Source organism: Mastomys coucha, unplaced genomic scaffold (genome assembly GCF_008632895.1).
Source record: "Mastomys coucha isolate ucsf_1 unplaced genomic scaffold, UCSF_Mcou_1 pScaffold6, whole genome shotgun sequence".
Lineage (NCBI taxonomy): Eukaryota > Metazoa > Chordata > Mammalia > Rodentia > Muridae > Mastomys > Mastomys coucha.
Window position 1 is genome coordinate 44,167,895 of NW_022196912.1, and position 14,920 is coordinate 44,182,814.

The 14,920-nt window shown below is 42.5% G+C and overlaps 1 protein-coding gene across 10 annotated transcripts in view; it reads right to left on the reverse strand.

Annotated features, from left to right (window-relative positions):
- Positions 1-1,062: 1,062 nt before the first annotated feature.
- The window catches only part of Dcdc2c (doublecortin domain containing 2C), an 83,050-nt gene continuing 69,192 nt past the window's right edge, over positions 1,063-14,920 (reverse strand). For 3 of the 10 annotated variants that reach the window (XM_031356306.1, XM_031356304.1, XM_031356307.1), the window contains 4 exons: positions 14,565-14,682; positions 11,991-12,136; positions 5,186-5,233; positions 1,063-2,186 (listed from right to left, as the gene is read on the reverse strand). In XM_031356306.1, the coding sequence (XP_031212166.1) occupies positions 1,459-2,186; positions 5,186-5,233; positions 11,991-12,136; positions 14,565-14,682 (1,040 nt within the window). In that variant the 3' untranslated portion in view covers positions 1,063-1,458. Of the gene's footprint in view, positions 2,187-5,185; positions 5,234-11,990; positions 12,137-14,564; positions 14,683-14,920 lie in introns of those variants that run through there. The other 7 variants (XM_031356305.1, XM_031356308.1, XM_031356309.1 and 4 more) reach the window with 4 other exon arrangements.

Genomic DNA, 14,920 nt, shown 5'->3' on the forward strand with positions numbered 1-14,920 from the left:
TTCTTTGAGTTTGTTTATATAGTGAATTACGTTGATGGATTTCTGTATATTGAACCATCCCTGCATCCTTGGGATGAAACGTACTTGATCATGAACTAACTAGTACCCTCAGAGCTCCCAGGGACTAAACCACCAGCCAAAGAGTACATATGGTGGAACTAATAGCTCCAGCAGAATATGTATAGTAGAGGATGGCCAAATTGGTCATCAATGGGAGGAGAGGCCTTTGGCCCTGTGAAGGTTCTATGCCCCAGTGTAGGGGAATGCCAGGGTCAGGAAGCAGGAGAGGGTGGGATGGTGAGCAGGGGGTTGGGGGAAGGAACAGGGGTTTGTTTTGGGTTTTTGGTTTTGTTTTGGGGTTTTGTTGTTGTTGTTGTTGTTTTCCTTTTTTTCAGAGGGGAAACTAGGAAAGGAGATATCGTATGACATGTAAATAAAGAAAATATCTAATAAAAAAAGTTTATTTAAAAAGAAAAGAAAAGAAACCCTTAGTTTGCCAGAAGAGACAAATGTAGTAACTACTTTAACATCTAGATAAAATCATCTGCTAGTTTTCTCTAGTGAACTAACAAAAAAGACAACTACAAGTTTGGTGTCTTCCATGTATCTGGCATAAAGTATTTTCTGATAAGTCATTATTCCAACAACCTACAAGCCAGGTATATCATTAGCCTAAGTTTGGGATGAAGTGAGACACTAGCTAGTTCAAACACATAACAAGTGCAGAAGCCAAACCAGATTAATTTGACTTGAGAGTCCATTCTAATCATCGCATTCAACTGTCTATTCCTGACACATACAAGGCATATGTGTATATGAAATGCATTTGTAATTTTATATATAAAGATGTGCATGTGTATGTACTGGAATATGCTTTATGTGGAGAGAATTAACTATGGATAGCTATGTATTATGTGATCTAGACTCAATCTAGTGAATACTACTGAGACATGAGGTGAGGGCTGATGTTGCTAAAAGGGAAAGTCTGCTCCAGACAGCCAGATACACTAAGTCTAGACACATACGGTCCCCTCCCACCTTTCCAATCATGAAACAGAGAAAGGGATTCCAGATGAATTTAATATTACTCATTTTTTAAACTTTAAGTCCGACCATCAAAATGTGAGGTTGACAATTGCAATACCCTACTGGCATACCTCAGCATAATATGAAAATAAATTGTCTAATTTTATTTTCATTTGCCTATGGTCCTGTCCAGTTCCTGACTGTTTCTCTTCACAACATGGTTGATATTTTGTTATCATAGTATTTGTTTCATGTGCTGTCCCAGAGTCATCTGTTCCTGAGATTGTTATCTCAAGGATGACTGTCACTGGGATCTCGTTGCTTGGGTAGATATTCTTGGAATGGTGGCCCCAAAGATGACTATTTAAGAGATTCTCATTACTCAGGTGGTTGCTCTAAAAACTGTCCCAGGGATGACTCTTTAGACGACTCTCATTCAGATTGTTCTGGAGATGGTGGTCTGAAAGATACAGGTATCTCTTGCCATTCGAGTTGCTGCTCTGGGGATGATGGTTCCAAGAATAACTGTCCAGGAGACTCTTGTTCAAGTTGTTTCTCTGGGGATGATGGTTCCAAGGATGACTGTACAGATACCTCATGTTGTTCAAGTTGTTTCTCTGGGGATGGTGGTCCCAAGGATGACTGTACAGTTATCTCTTGTTGTTCAAGTTGCTGTTCTAGGGATGGTAGTCCCAGGAATGACTGTATATGTACCTCTTGTTCAAGTTGTTGCTCTGGAGATGGTGGTCCCAGGAATGACTGTATATGTACCTCTTGTTGTTCAAATTGCTGCTCTAAGGATGGTGGTTCCAGGAATGACTGAATATGTACCTCTTGTTGTTCAAGTTGCTGCTCTAGGGATGGTGATCCCAAGGATGACTGTTCAGGTACCTCTTGCTGTTCAAGTTGCTGCTCTGGAGATATTGGTTCCAAGGATGATTGCCTAGGGGATTCCTTTTTTTCAGGTCGTTCTGGGGATGGTGTTCCCAAAGATGACTTTACAAAGGATTCTTGTTGCTCATGTCTTTGGTCTTGAGTTAATGATGACTCTTCTAATGATTCTTGTCCCATTGATGGATATCTTTGAACTTCTGCTTCTACTTGGGTTTCTGGCAATGCAAGTATGGGTTTTTCTTCTAGAATGTCATGTTCGTTTTTTTCTTTTTTTCCAGTAAACAAAATAAGACAAAAATTACCAATAAATAGAGTAGCCATCTAATCACAGACAAATAAATGTTGCTACCATAATATTATTTAGTAGTGACAGTGAAATTTTTTGCATGGAGTATTAAACTTGAAATGCCCTTTTGATTGTATCATGTTTGCTCTCATGTATAATCACAATCTCAAGCAAGTATTAAAAGAATATAAGAGAGACCTAAGAAAAAGGGATAAAGAGAATGCCACCAGATAGTAACTACACACATATAATCTGTTTTCATTGAAAATTAATGGTTAAGTTTCCTTACTTTTTTCTACAAGTCACTGAGACAGGGAAGGCACTTTTATTAAATGAAAAGGAAAGAAATAAAACACAGGAGAATCTGGAGCCTGTGCTCAACACAAACAAGACAGCCTATAAAGAACATAGAAGAAACCTGTGTACACCAGCTCTTCCTGACAAACCACATACACCAAAGATAAACTAACCATAATTGATCTGAGGAAATCAAGACCATTATCCTCTGGAAATAACACAAAAAAGCCTCTTCCTAGAGGAACCTCACAGAACCTGGAGGATACCAGGGTAGCCCATGTGACATGCATAAAATGTACTATGTTGAACTCTGACCTTCTCATCAAGGTCTATTCTCCCTCTCATCTTCAGCTGCAACAGCCAAATTCCAAATCAGAAGCCTCAACTCTAGTTTTCATCCTAACCGCTTATTTCCACTGTGTCAAGTCTAGACCATTTGGTCTACTCCCAGATTCCTATTGGCACCTGTATGACCCCACTGTCTTGGCCCAGGTCTCCTCATCTGATAAAATACTAGGGTTATCCCCTAATACTCCTCTGTTCCCTTTGCTACTCAATAATACATAAACTTAGTCAACTACCTCCCTGGTTTGGCATTATCTACAAGACAAATGATGTTATAGCAAACAAGGGCCTGGCACCCATGATCAACTGGCTACCAGATCTGCATCCCCAGCCACCTGCATCTTAGTGGACCAAATGAGTAGTTCCAACCAAAGGAATGTGAGCCACATCGCATTCTTTCTGGACTGAGAGGGTTAAGTGTTTAATGCAACTTATTCCTGTCTCTGCCTTTCTCTTTGGCATCAAATTCAGAGGCCAGGTGCTGATGGGCAACATCATAGCACCAAGGACACCGGAGTCATGAAGGGAAGAAATTCTACCAGACAGTGGGATTTCTGTGCTCATTAAAGGAAGCTCTGCATGCAGAGTCACTGAGATATTCCTTACTGCAATTCAGCCCTCCTCCATCACTAACACAAAGGACAAAAAAGCCAAGCCCTGCTTCACCACATTATGTTCCTTTTCTTCTTCACATACCAGCCTTTGACTCCAAGCACACCCAATGAGCCGAATCTCACAAAATTCACTGTAGCTTTGCCATGAACCTTGGATTCTCAAATCCCTCTGCTCACAGTTCCTTCTCCCTAGTGTCTGACAGGCAAATTCCTTCTGATCATTAACAACTGTCCTTTATACAGGCCTTGTATCTTAGCATCCTTCTTCCCAGTCTCTGGCAGTCTATCATTCTAAATATGGTCTGTCTCCGGGTATCTGCTGAATTTCTCTACCTTCCCACTTAGCATAGGCAACTTTCTCCACCCAAGTTGCACCCTGACACATATGAGCTTACTCAAAACAGCAGGGTTATATTATGCTCACCAACATTCCCCCTTCAGTCAGCACATACCCAGTCCACAATGAGCAGCTTATACTGGCTTTGTGTTAAAAGGCAATAATGACATTGGAGTCCTGCATTGGAAATAGCCTTGGACAATCCCCACTACTTCTCTTGGTTTCAGTGAATTCTCTCTTGGAAAATAGAAAAGTACATGCCTACAAGAACTGTAGGAATATCATGATAAATAGCTGAAAACTTACTGAGAGAATTTTAAAAAATCAATGCTTTTATCATGCAAGAGCTTAAATAGTGAACATAAATAAATGCTTATATGATATAGTACCCATTGTTATAAAAGCTTAATAGTGAAATACATACATACATATATACATACATACATACATACATTTTTATAAAAGCTTAAATAGTGAAGATAAATGTATGGACTAGAGGTTTAGAAGAAAACAAGTACTCAAGTGCCATATGGAAGAAACTCAGCATATTCAATAAGTAAACCATAAAGGAATAAGTCGTGATTGAACCCAGAAATTCTCTCATCCCATTCACATAGACCCTTTCTGAAGACACATGACATTAGAATGAGCAAAACTGAAAATATAATAAAGGTATAAAAATGTCTATATGGACAAAATATTAACATAATATAACAAAAGGAAGATACAAAACAACAGTTCGGCAAAAATATGCTTCCTGTGTGAAGATACATAGGAATACATTTTCAAAGTCCTGGCATTCACCTTGTCTTTCAAATTCAACCATAAGTGAGATCAAGGAGTTATTCTCAGCACTGCCTGTAGTCTACACAGCTTCCTTTCATAATTCAACCTGTCATCTAATCAGCTTCTAACTGTGGCTAAGGCTGTCACCTGCAGAACACCAGGGTCACATGCTTATCTGAGGTGTCCTACGTATAATCACCAGTCTTGGAAGATTTTCTCTAATTTTTTTTTAATATAGTGTCAGGGTAAATGCAGTGAACTTTCAAAACAAATGCATAAAGTGATAACAAGTCTACCTAAACTGAACTGACTGGCATACAGTGCTAGCATATGCTAAGTCAAAGAATTTATTTGTCAAATGATCTAGTGATCACCATTCAGAGGACAGCTTGGTGAACTGCATGCACAGTTAGGAGAGACCAGTACATCCAAAACTGAACTCACAGAGGAGGCAGAAAAATCCAGATATGGCTAGCAATAAAGTGACCTCACTGCAGTCACTCAGATGGATGAAGTGACCCAAAATGCTCCTCTGCCCACATCTTATGTCATGTGCAAAAGTCCTGCAAATGACCAATCACTCATAGTGTATTCTCTTACCAGGCGTTGGAACCACCTCTTTATTCTTGCAGAAGTTCTTGAGAGATGCTAAAATGAAAAGGAACACAGATGTTAGTGAACTGAGCAGAGGATTCACCATGAGCTGTCAGTGTGACGCCTATGGCTAAGAGAACCAGTGGAATGCAACCTTCTGGAGAGCTTGGAGAGAATTTCAGACCAATAAAAGATGACCCTATAGAAAATATAACCATGCTTCTGTTATGTAGAAATAGATGCTGACATTATCATTCTTTGGATAACGATTGGCTGTTGATCTGCCCATTTTCTTTCTCAAAGAGAAAGGCATATTTTGCTGGAATTCACTAGCTTTGCTCTTTCCTTCAGCTTCATAGTGTTCCCAATGGCTGGTGGTAGTGATTCCTGCGTTGTATTTTTGCAACAAAGGTAACAGACCCTCTCCAGTAGGACTTTGACCAGAACACATAATGCTCCTCAGTGGCTAATCTGGGAATCCTTGACCACAGATAACAATATAAGGATAGTTACTCTAATATGAAGAACACTAAAACGAGCCTCACAAAACTGATACCAGCTATCCCAGGAAGGCATGCTACCCACACAGGTATGACATGAATTCAATATCACTTCTCTGAAGACCTGCCACAGATAAACATTCCAACCAACAAGCCTGCTTTGATTTCAAGTATACCATGAAGCTTTCAAGAGACTCTTGCCCCACCTCCCAGCTAAAATATTTGCTGTATTCAGGTGTCCTCCTGTTTCCACACAAGCATCAGCACAACTAACATGGAAACATCTCTGTTAATAGCACTTCAGTTCTGATGAACTAAGAATTAGACCCAGGCTGTTCTGAAGACCTGAAAGTCATGGGTCGGCTCAGATTCAGAGTTTATTGTAACTGAAGGCAGGAACTATGAAAGCCCACGAAAGGACTGACTGGCAAGATTGCTCTGTCCAGAGAAGCAGTTGGGGGATCTCAAAATGGGAGCAGAGATGGGAAATCAAGATCTATGAGACTGCTCCACCTGGGAATCTTTCCCATATTCAATCATCAAATCCAGACACTATTGTGGATGCCCCTGGGCAGTTTTTTCACATCCAGAGTGTGTTTCCATGGGGACTGAGTAGCTCTCTGTGGTCTCCTGCCATCATAAGCAGCTAGACTGGAATAGCATACTCACCCTGAGCTGGGGGGTGATGGCCATCTTCCCCACTGTGCACTCTACTGTGCACAGTGGGTCAGACTCTTGTGTGTACCTCCCAACTTTGGGTGCTTCCAAGGGCAACACAGTTGCTTTGAATAATCGGGATTATTTAGTTTTATAATTTCCATCTTTAAGAGGAACCCTCACATTGATTGTATTGGGCCATAATTGCAACCCCTTAGGGCAAACAACATTAACTAACCAGTACCCTCAGAGCTCCCAGGGACTAAACCATCAACCAAAGAGGACTCATGGTAGGACTCATGGCTCCAGCAGCATATGTAGCAGAGGGTGGCCTAGTCGGTCATCAATGGGAGGAGAGGCTCTTGGTCTTCTGAAGGTTCTATGTCCCAGTGTAGAGGAATGCCAGGGCCAGGAAGTGGGAGAGGATGGGTTGGTGAGCAGGGGGAGGGGGGAGGGAACTGGGGTTTTTGTTGTTGTTTTTGTTTTTGTTTATTATATTTCTTTTTTTAGGAGGGGAAACTGGGAAAGGAGATATCATATGACATGTAAATAAAGAAAATATCTAATAAAAAAAAGAACTATAAGTCTGAAGAGAAGGCTAGATTTGGTTAGAGCCATGAGGTTTCAAAGGCCACTGTGAGTCAGCTGACAGGAGGGAAAGCATAGCCTTCATCCACAGAGAAGTCCAGATGCTATACTCCTAGCTGTAATCTCTGTGGGGTGGAGTGCTTGCTCAATCCGTAGAGTGCTTGCTCAGCATACACCAAGGACTAGCTTCCATCCCAAGCTTCCCACAAGCTAGGTGTAATGGTGCATGCCTATAATACCAGCATTGGAGAGTTAGAGGCTAGAGGAGCAGAATTCAGAGTCATTCTCAGCTCTGTGTCAAGTTTAAGGCCAGCCTGGGACACATGAAACCCTGCCTCAAAAACAACAAAATTTGTTCATGCATGCACTTAGCTTTGTGACACTAAAACATCAAAGGTACAGCAGCTCATGACTCAAGCTCTTCGCTCATGATTTGTGAAAATCAATCCACTCTTTGATTTAAGATGTGACTAGTGTATGAAAAGATAGACCCCCCAAAGTTAGAAAGCATTTAATTTTTGGCTGTCGGAGCTGTTACCTAGGTAATTGATTCTCTGTGGCTAGACTGGCCCTTAAATATTTCAGCAAAGGCATTTCCCAAGTCCTTTAGGAATCAGAGTTAAATCAGAAACTACTGTGGACTCAGTAAATCTCTGTCAGCGTCAAGAAAGTATTCCCAGTCAGTAGTAGCTAGCTCTGTAGTGACAAGTTCATCTTGTGGCTCTCTGGCAACCACCCCTGATTGTTTAGATACAAAATCCATTGATTGAGGAACATCTTACAAAACTATAGTGCGCGGGAGTCTTAACTGTCACTGTGGGAGGTTAGACACAGCCTCAGGTAGGGGTCCAAAAACTATCAGAAGCACTTTAGATTTTGGAATTTGGGGTAAAGAATATTCAAACTGTGTTCAAAAATTATCAAGCTTAAAGAGAACATGAGAAGCAGAGAAAGGGCGGAGGCTGAAAGGCATAAAAGGCTTCTTGACAAAGTCCCCCAGCCCTGCAGAGCTGCTGTCTCATCACAAGGTCTCTCCTGACACTCGTGTGCAGCTTTGTGTTCTATTTTTATTCTTCCTCTAAAGGTGTCCCACTGTCTTTCATCTCTTTTTATTGTCAGCTACCTTAAATTCTTTGTCAACAGAACAACAGCCCTTATAATTATGAGAGAGAGAGAGAGAGAGAGAGAGAGAGAGAGAGAGAGAGACATAATATGAAGGATCCGGTTGTACTGCTGGGTAATGTTCAGAAAAAGCAAAGTCAAATTCTCTGCATTTCTCCAGACAGTGAACGCTTCCAAGCGATGCCACGGACTGGAGTGGCCAGCCTCCACAGTATACTAACAGCACATGAAGAAGTACTTCCTCTGCCTTGGGGGAGAAACACATGGACTCATGGAAAGAAAATGTCTCTGGTTCATGTGGCTTTGGGAAATCTTCCACCTGAATTGATGCAAACCTAAACTTAAAGAACCAGTAACTGCTAGGACAGCTGTCACCCTCAGAGTGTGACTATCACTCTTGACTTAGTGATACCACCCGGCACGCGCAGTCAGCACCCCCTCCAGCCCCTCTCCCCACCACTCACCATGTGCATAGCCAGCTCCTCCCCTTCCCAGCCCCTTCCTCACTGGTATCCCTCCTGTTGTATATTATGGCCCTCCACTCTGCCCACATTGCTTACTGCTTTAGATATATCCAATACCCTCTCTCTTTTCCAACTACTCACTCATGTAATAGACTCAACATGTAATCAAGTCTGGAACCTTAAAGATTTAGCATTAATTTCTCAATTTTCTGAGGGAAAAAACACAAGGAGGTAAGAGTTATGGCAGCCTTAGTTTCCCATATTTAGTACAAGAAGTTTGAGCAAGTGACTTTCTGGAGGATTTCCACATTACAGCCACGGAGCCCAACCAACAGACACCAGCACTAGGCAGGGTAAAAAGATGGCTGTAGTAAGTCCTCTGTTCACTGCCAGAAGGGAGGTGGCAGTCTAGAAAGACTACATGCTTCAGGATTCCAACCACATGGCACCTCACAAGCATATGTGCCTGAGTTCAGAGCCTCAGCATCAACATAAGCCAGCAATGGCAGCAGGCATCTGTTAATCCTTCACTGGGAAGTCGAAGGCAGGAGGATGCCTGGAACTCTGACCAGTAAGTCCAGCTAAGTCAATGAGTTCCTGATTCCGAGGGAAAAGAGAAGGTCTGGTAAGATGGCTTGACAGATTAAGCTGCTCACCACCAAATTTGAAGACCTGAGTTCAGTCCCCAGGACCTACTTGGTAGAAAGAAATAACTGACCCCTGCAAGCTATCCCTGACCTCCACACACCCTGTGACACAGATGTGCCCACATACATACAACAGTCATACATGATAGATAAGTAAGATGGACAGTGACTTATGAGGGCACTTGACACTGGCCTGTGCTCTCCACATACTTGAGCACTCATATGCACATGTGCACATTCACAAGAACTCTGCTTAACTCACACGGGACTTGGTGGGACTGGAACTGAGAATCATGGTCCCTGAAAGCTATCCACATCTTAGTCCCAGAATCAATGGGTATGTTAGTTTGTGTGGTAAAGGCACATTAGGGCTGCAGAGGGGATGGAGGCAGTAATAGACAGGGAACATTGTCCCAGAATATCCATGTAGGCTCAGCAGATCCTGTGGTCTCTTGAGATAGAAGAGAAGAATCAAAGGGAATGTAAACACAAAGGAAGAACTAGAGAAGGGCAACTGGCTTTGAAAAGGGAGGAAGGATCTACAAACCAAAAATATGGGTGCTCCTGGGAACTGGAAAAGGCATGAAAACAGATTTTCCTGGGACAGAAATACAGGTTGTTAGCCCATGAGACCATGTCAAACTTCTGACCTACAGAACTATAAGATGATTATTAAGTTTGTTCTCATTTGTTACAAAAAAAAAAACCACACACATAAACTAATTAAACATTTCAGCCATCTTTTTCCTCCCCCTCAGAACCTCAGCATATGGCTGTTCATACTGCTCACCGTAGGAGAAGACCTGCCCAGGAGGCTCCATTCTGACCTCTGTAGACAGATGCAGAGCCATGGCATCAACAACATGTGGGTGGTGCAGATACCAAGGTTGCAAACAAATCTGAGGATAGTGACCAAAATCCAGGCATGCAATACATGTGAATTGAATGCAAATATAGAGTTTGAAATGTGAAGTTCTAACCAGGGGTTAGCCTTACTGTGTGCTGCCGGGGGAGGGGCTTTAGTTTGATATCCTAAGAACCTCAGAGTGTACAAAGCCCTCTACCAGTAGAGACACAGTCTCAGGGAGTGCTTAAGGAATTGCTTCCCATTAGGAGAGAAATTGCAAAGATGCTGGAAGGCCTGACTCTGAGATCTTGACATTCCTAATCTGAACCCCAGTCCTATTACAGGGTCCTTTTGCCAAGCGATTAAAAAACAAAACATACCCGAGTCCTCATTAGAAACACATGACAATTTGTTGTGCTATAAGTGCCGTTTCTATGAAATGTACTGCTAGGAAATTCAAGCAAAGACTACAGGAAGAGTGTACTCTAGTCATTCAGCAGTGGCAAGAGTGTTGACTTCAGTGCTTGGTTGCCACACAGTAACCATCAAATGTCTAAGAGGACGAGTCAAAAGCAGACTCACGGAGTCAGCTGAAATTGAATGAGAGCCTGATAAAGGTCACCCAGTACAATAGAGTCTCACCCAAGCCTACACATGCACGGGTCCAAAAGAAGAAAGAAAAGAATGGAGAAAGACCACCCACACACACACATCCTGCATCTGCAGGTAGGCACCAGAGAGGTGAAATGGCTTGGTTTTGGTGCACGGTGCTGAAGGCAGGAAGCAAGCTGCTACAAGAAAGAACTGTCCACTGGGGTCCCCACTACACACAGCTTATTTAAACTAGTTAGGGATGTTTAGGGTCTCCCTGCTTACATTAATTTGCCATTTTCCTCTCTCAACTTCCAAGCATTTTTAAATTTAATTTCTTATGTGTTTCTTGGGTGTTTTTACCTGCAGGTATGTCTGTGTACCACCTGTGTGCCCAGAGACCACAAAGGCCAGACAAGGGCATTGAACACCCTGAAATGGGAGTTATATGTAGTTGTAAGCCACCATATAAGTATTGGGAATAGAATCCTGATCCTCTTGAAGAACAGCCAGTGCTCTTAACTGCTAAGCCATCTCTCCAACCCTCAATTCGTAAGCATTTCAAGATTGTTAAACATTAACTTCCTCTTAAGAGATTTTTAACATATTCATTGACAACCTCTCTGGATTCATTTGAGGGAAACTGTCTATAAATCAGAGGAGGCCTACATTCCACTGCCCAAGGCAATAAAGGAGTCCCTCCATTAGCCATACTGTGAAACAATTTAGAAAATACATACATATTCAAGACTTCTCCAGAAGCCTAACACAGACTGCCTCAACATCAAACACCATACAGGAAATGAATTGATCTGTTACCAAACAGATAATTGAGAGTTTCAAAAGGTGGGGGTGCGGAGAAGAGAAGGAAGGAAGGAAGGAAAGAAGGAAGGAAGGAAGGAAGGAAGACCCATCAGTGGGAAAGAAAATATCTAAAAAGAAGGTAAAAAAATAATACTTTTCCCTAAAATATTCTCTTGTTCTTTTTATAGGTTAGACCCTAGACCCAAAACTCAAACGTTCAGTGGTTCAAAGTCAGTCCCACACCACAGCTCAGAACACACTCTGAGTCCTTGGCCATGACCAGGGACCAGAGCATAGCTCCACCAGCCCCACCTCTATGGAGCAGCAGTGCCACAGCTGAGCTGAGCGATTCCTTTGGTTCATGTGTCTCTAAGAAAGAAACCCATCCCTATGGCTCCCCTAAACTCAAACTTGCAGAACAATCCCTGCCAACACCAATATAACACAGCCAAAAAGTATTTCTGTAGTCAAGGAGCTACAGAAAGCTTATGACTAACCGGAATTGGTCTTCTGGGATTTGAAATTGCCTCGTTCTCCTGGGGAAAAAGGAACTTTCAATGGGAAACATCTAATTCCTCAGGCTCATCTTACCAATGAAGACATGGGGCCCCTGCAACTGGCCTGTGTCGACATAGGCCCTCGACAGCAGGTCCAGGGCTACTATCAGTTCTTTGGGTTGCAGACTCAGGACTCGCTCTCCTTTGCACCATGTTGTGGTCCTAATCATCGTTTTATACCTAAGTAAAAGATCATAGAACATCACTGAAGGGGTTTGCTAAAAATAATGAAAATTAGCATGAACCCCTCCACTAAAAGTGCTCAAATTTTACAGGGTCAAAATAAAGACCAACAGGCTAAATCTCTGCCTACCATATACCTGTGAAACTAAAGGATCCATTTATACCTGCTGATGGACATTGGGGCACATCAGCCAGGGCCTAAGTCCCCTGAAAATAAAATAAGTGCTCGTTTCCATTTCTAGTGTCCTTGGCTATTATGGGGTATGTTTTCAGTGAAGTCCCCCCTTCAATGTGTTTAACACCATTTCATTGAACCAATATGGCCTCACTAGCCTGGATGGTACTGGAATTGGATAACCTAACAATCCTAGGTAGCACTGGCACTGGGTGACCTCGGTAGCTAGAGTGGAACTGGCACTGGGTGACATCACTAGCATGGGTGGTACTGGCACTAGATAGTCTCACTAGCCTTGGTGGTACTGGTGCTGAGTGGTACCTGCATTGCAGCCTCCATATCCCGTTGCTCTCACAGGCAGCTTCTCTTTAAAACTTGCAGCCTGTGCCCTCTACCTGCAGCTAACATGCAAAGCCACAAGGCTTAGGAGTAAGTTGAGCTGTGGCCTTATTTCCACACTAGTATGTAAATCCCCGACTGAAGCTCTTGAAAGCAGCAGTTTTACCCTCCAGCTACTTAATAGGAAAGGAAATGATTCAGAGAGATTCTCTTGTGGTAGATTAGGGGCTACGGGCGTTGAAACCCAGAATTTCAACTGTCTCTGTATGGTCACTCTAATAATAAATAAAAACACAAGGAAGGAGCAGGCACCTGGCTGAGAGAGTTAAGTCCCTGTGGCTTTACCCCAAGACAAAAAGAGAAACTGGAATGTCTTTGTGATTCTTTCTGCTTAGAACAAGCTGTCACTACAAGCCAAAGAAGACTGTCAAATTAGACACCTCAGAGAAAGTACCACAAAGCCAGCTGAAGTGATGCTGCTGGGCAGAGAAGGAAACTGATCCTGACACATGGCCTGCCCTACTTTACAAGGCCACCTGGACTCCTGGCCCCAACCATAACCAATACTTGTACTTCTTTTGAAAACAAATCATAACAAGTCATCAAAAAGCAAAGCTAACCCATGATCTTTAAAAACTCATTTCTTAACCATTTCTTGGTTGCCAGATTGACTTAATTACAGCAACTCCAAACAAGGTTTCTAATGGAGAAGTAGCCTGAAGAGACTCTGCCTGGGGATCCTGAATTTTCAGTACACAACAGGACTAGATGAGAAAATGTGTTTGTATCTATGCTTCAAAATAAAAGGACCGTGCCGTGTCCTGGTCCCTAGATCCAAGTGCTTTTCAAAGAAATGCCAAGCCAATTTAATATTTCAGTGGGAAAAAAAATGACCTTTTCTTTTTCTCATTTACTTCTGCTTTCTGTCTATCATTCTGCTTCCTAATTCCTCCACAAGACAAAATAATTACAATAAAACACAACCACAAATTATTCCTAGTGAGCTAAGGAAAACTTATTGCTGCCTTGGAAAAACGGAACTTGCAGATCTCACAAAATGTGGGAAGATACCATGGTGCTTTGTTAGCAACTTAGGACAGAGAGAAACACACGCTCCCCAGGACTGTGAGGCTTCTGACCGTGGGATCTAAGAGAATGGATAGGCACTGACAGCTGCAGCCTTCCTGAGCAAGGACACATTTTTTAGGTCAAGTATGAAATGGTTGATTCCCTACTCCCAAATAAATCTTAGTTCTAGGCCATAATTTCAGGAGGCCCCTGTGTAGCTGATGGCCTTCCACAGCCCTGTGTACTGTGTCTGGGTGAAAAACCACTCCGGAGTTTGGAGGCCGTAATTGAACTTCAGAGATATTTGTGGTGCTGTTGGCGCAGCTGGGCACTTGGAAATCAGCATGAGAATTCAGAGGACCTGGCCAACAGTGACTCTGACAGACAGAACGGAGCTACCCATGAAAGCTTACATTCAAAGGAGCAGCCCCAGTGGACACAAGCCCACCAGCAAGCCCAAACACACAGATACACTGACTATGGGGTCTGAAAGGGACAAACTCTTTTTTTCCTCAATAAAACGAGAACAGTCCTCAATGCAGTTGCCACTAAAGCACCTTGGATTCTGCATCAATTTTTAGATTATTATAGCAGATTATTTGATGCATGATTTACAAGCCTAAGTCTCAACAAAAGCAAATGGGCCTTCATGAGTGCTACAATAATTGGCAAAGAGCAGTAAGGTGTGGAGAGGAGGCTGCAGAAGATGGTGCTCAAGCACCTTTAATTCTGCTATGGAGGTACCTGGGAGCATTTCTCAATTAAAACTCAAATAACAGAAAAAGAACAAGAAGGCAGGTCAGACTTCAGTTCTAAGCTGAGTGGATGCCATCAAGGACTTACTTGACAGGACACATGGGCTCACTGCTGGAGACCAGGTGGTGGCACTTCTCCTCCAACTGGGCACAAATGCCACCTTCGTGTCTCAGTATCTGAGGGGTCCACTTTGCAAACCTCTCTTCTTAAAAACAGAAAAATGATCTCTGATAATCTTGTTTGCATTTGTCTCTGACATTACCAAGCAGAGTAGAAAACCAAAGATGACACAGGATTCAGTGCAAATTCTACTCACGATCAATGGAATGTCAACAATTGTAGTGAAATGTTAACATTAAAAGCCAAAATAGTACACCGTAAGTATGATGTCTCTGGTCACTTTAGAAAGAGTCTCTCTTTCTCTCTCTCTCTCTCTCTCTCTC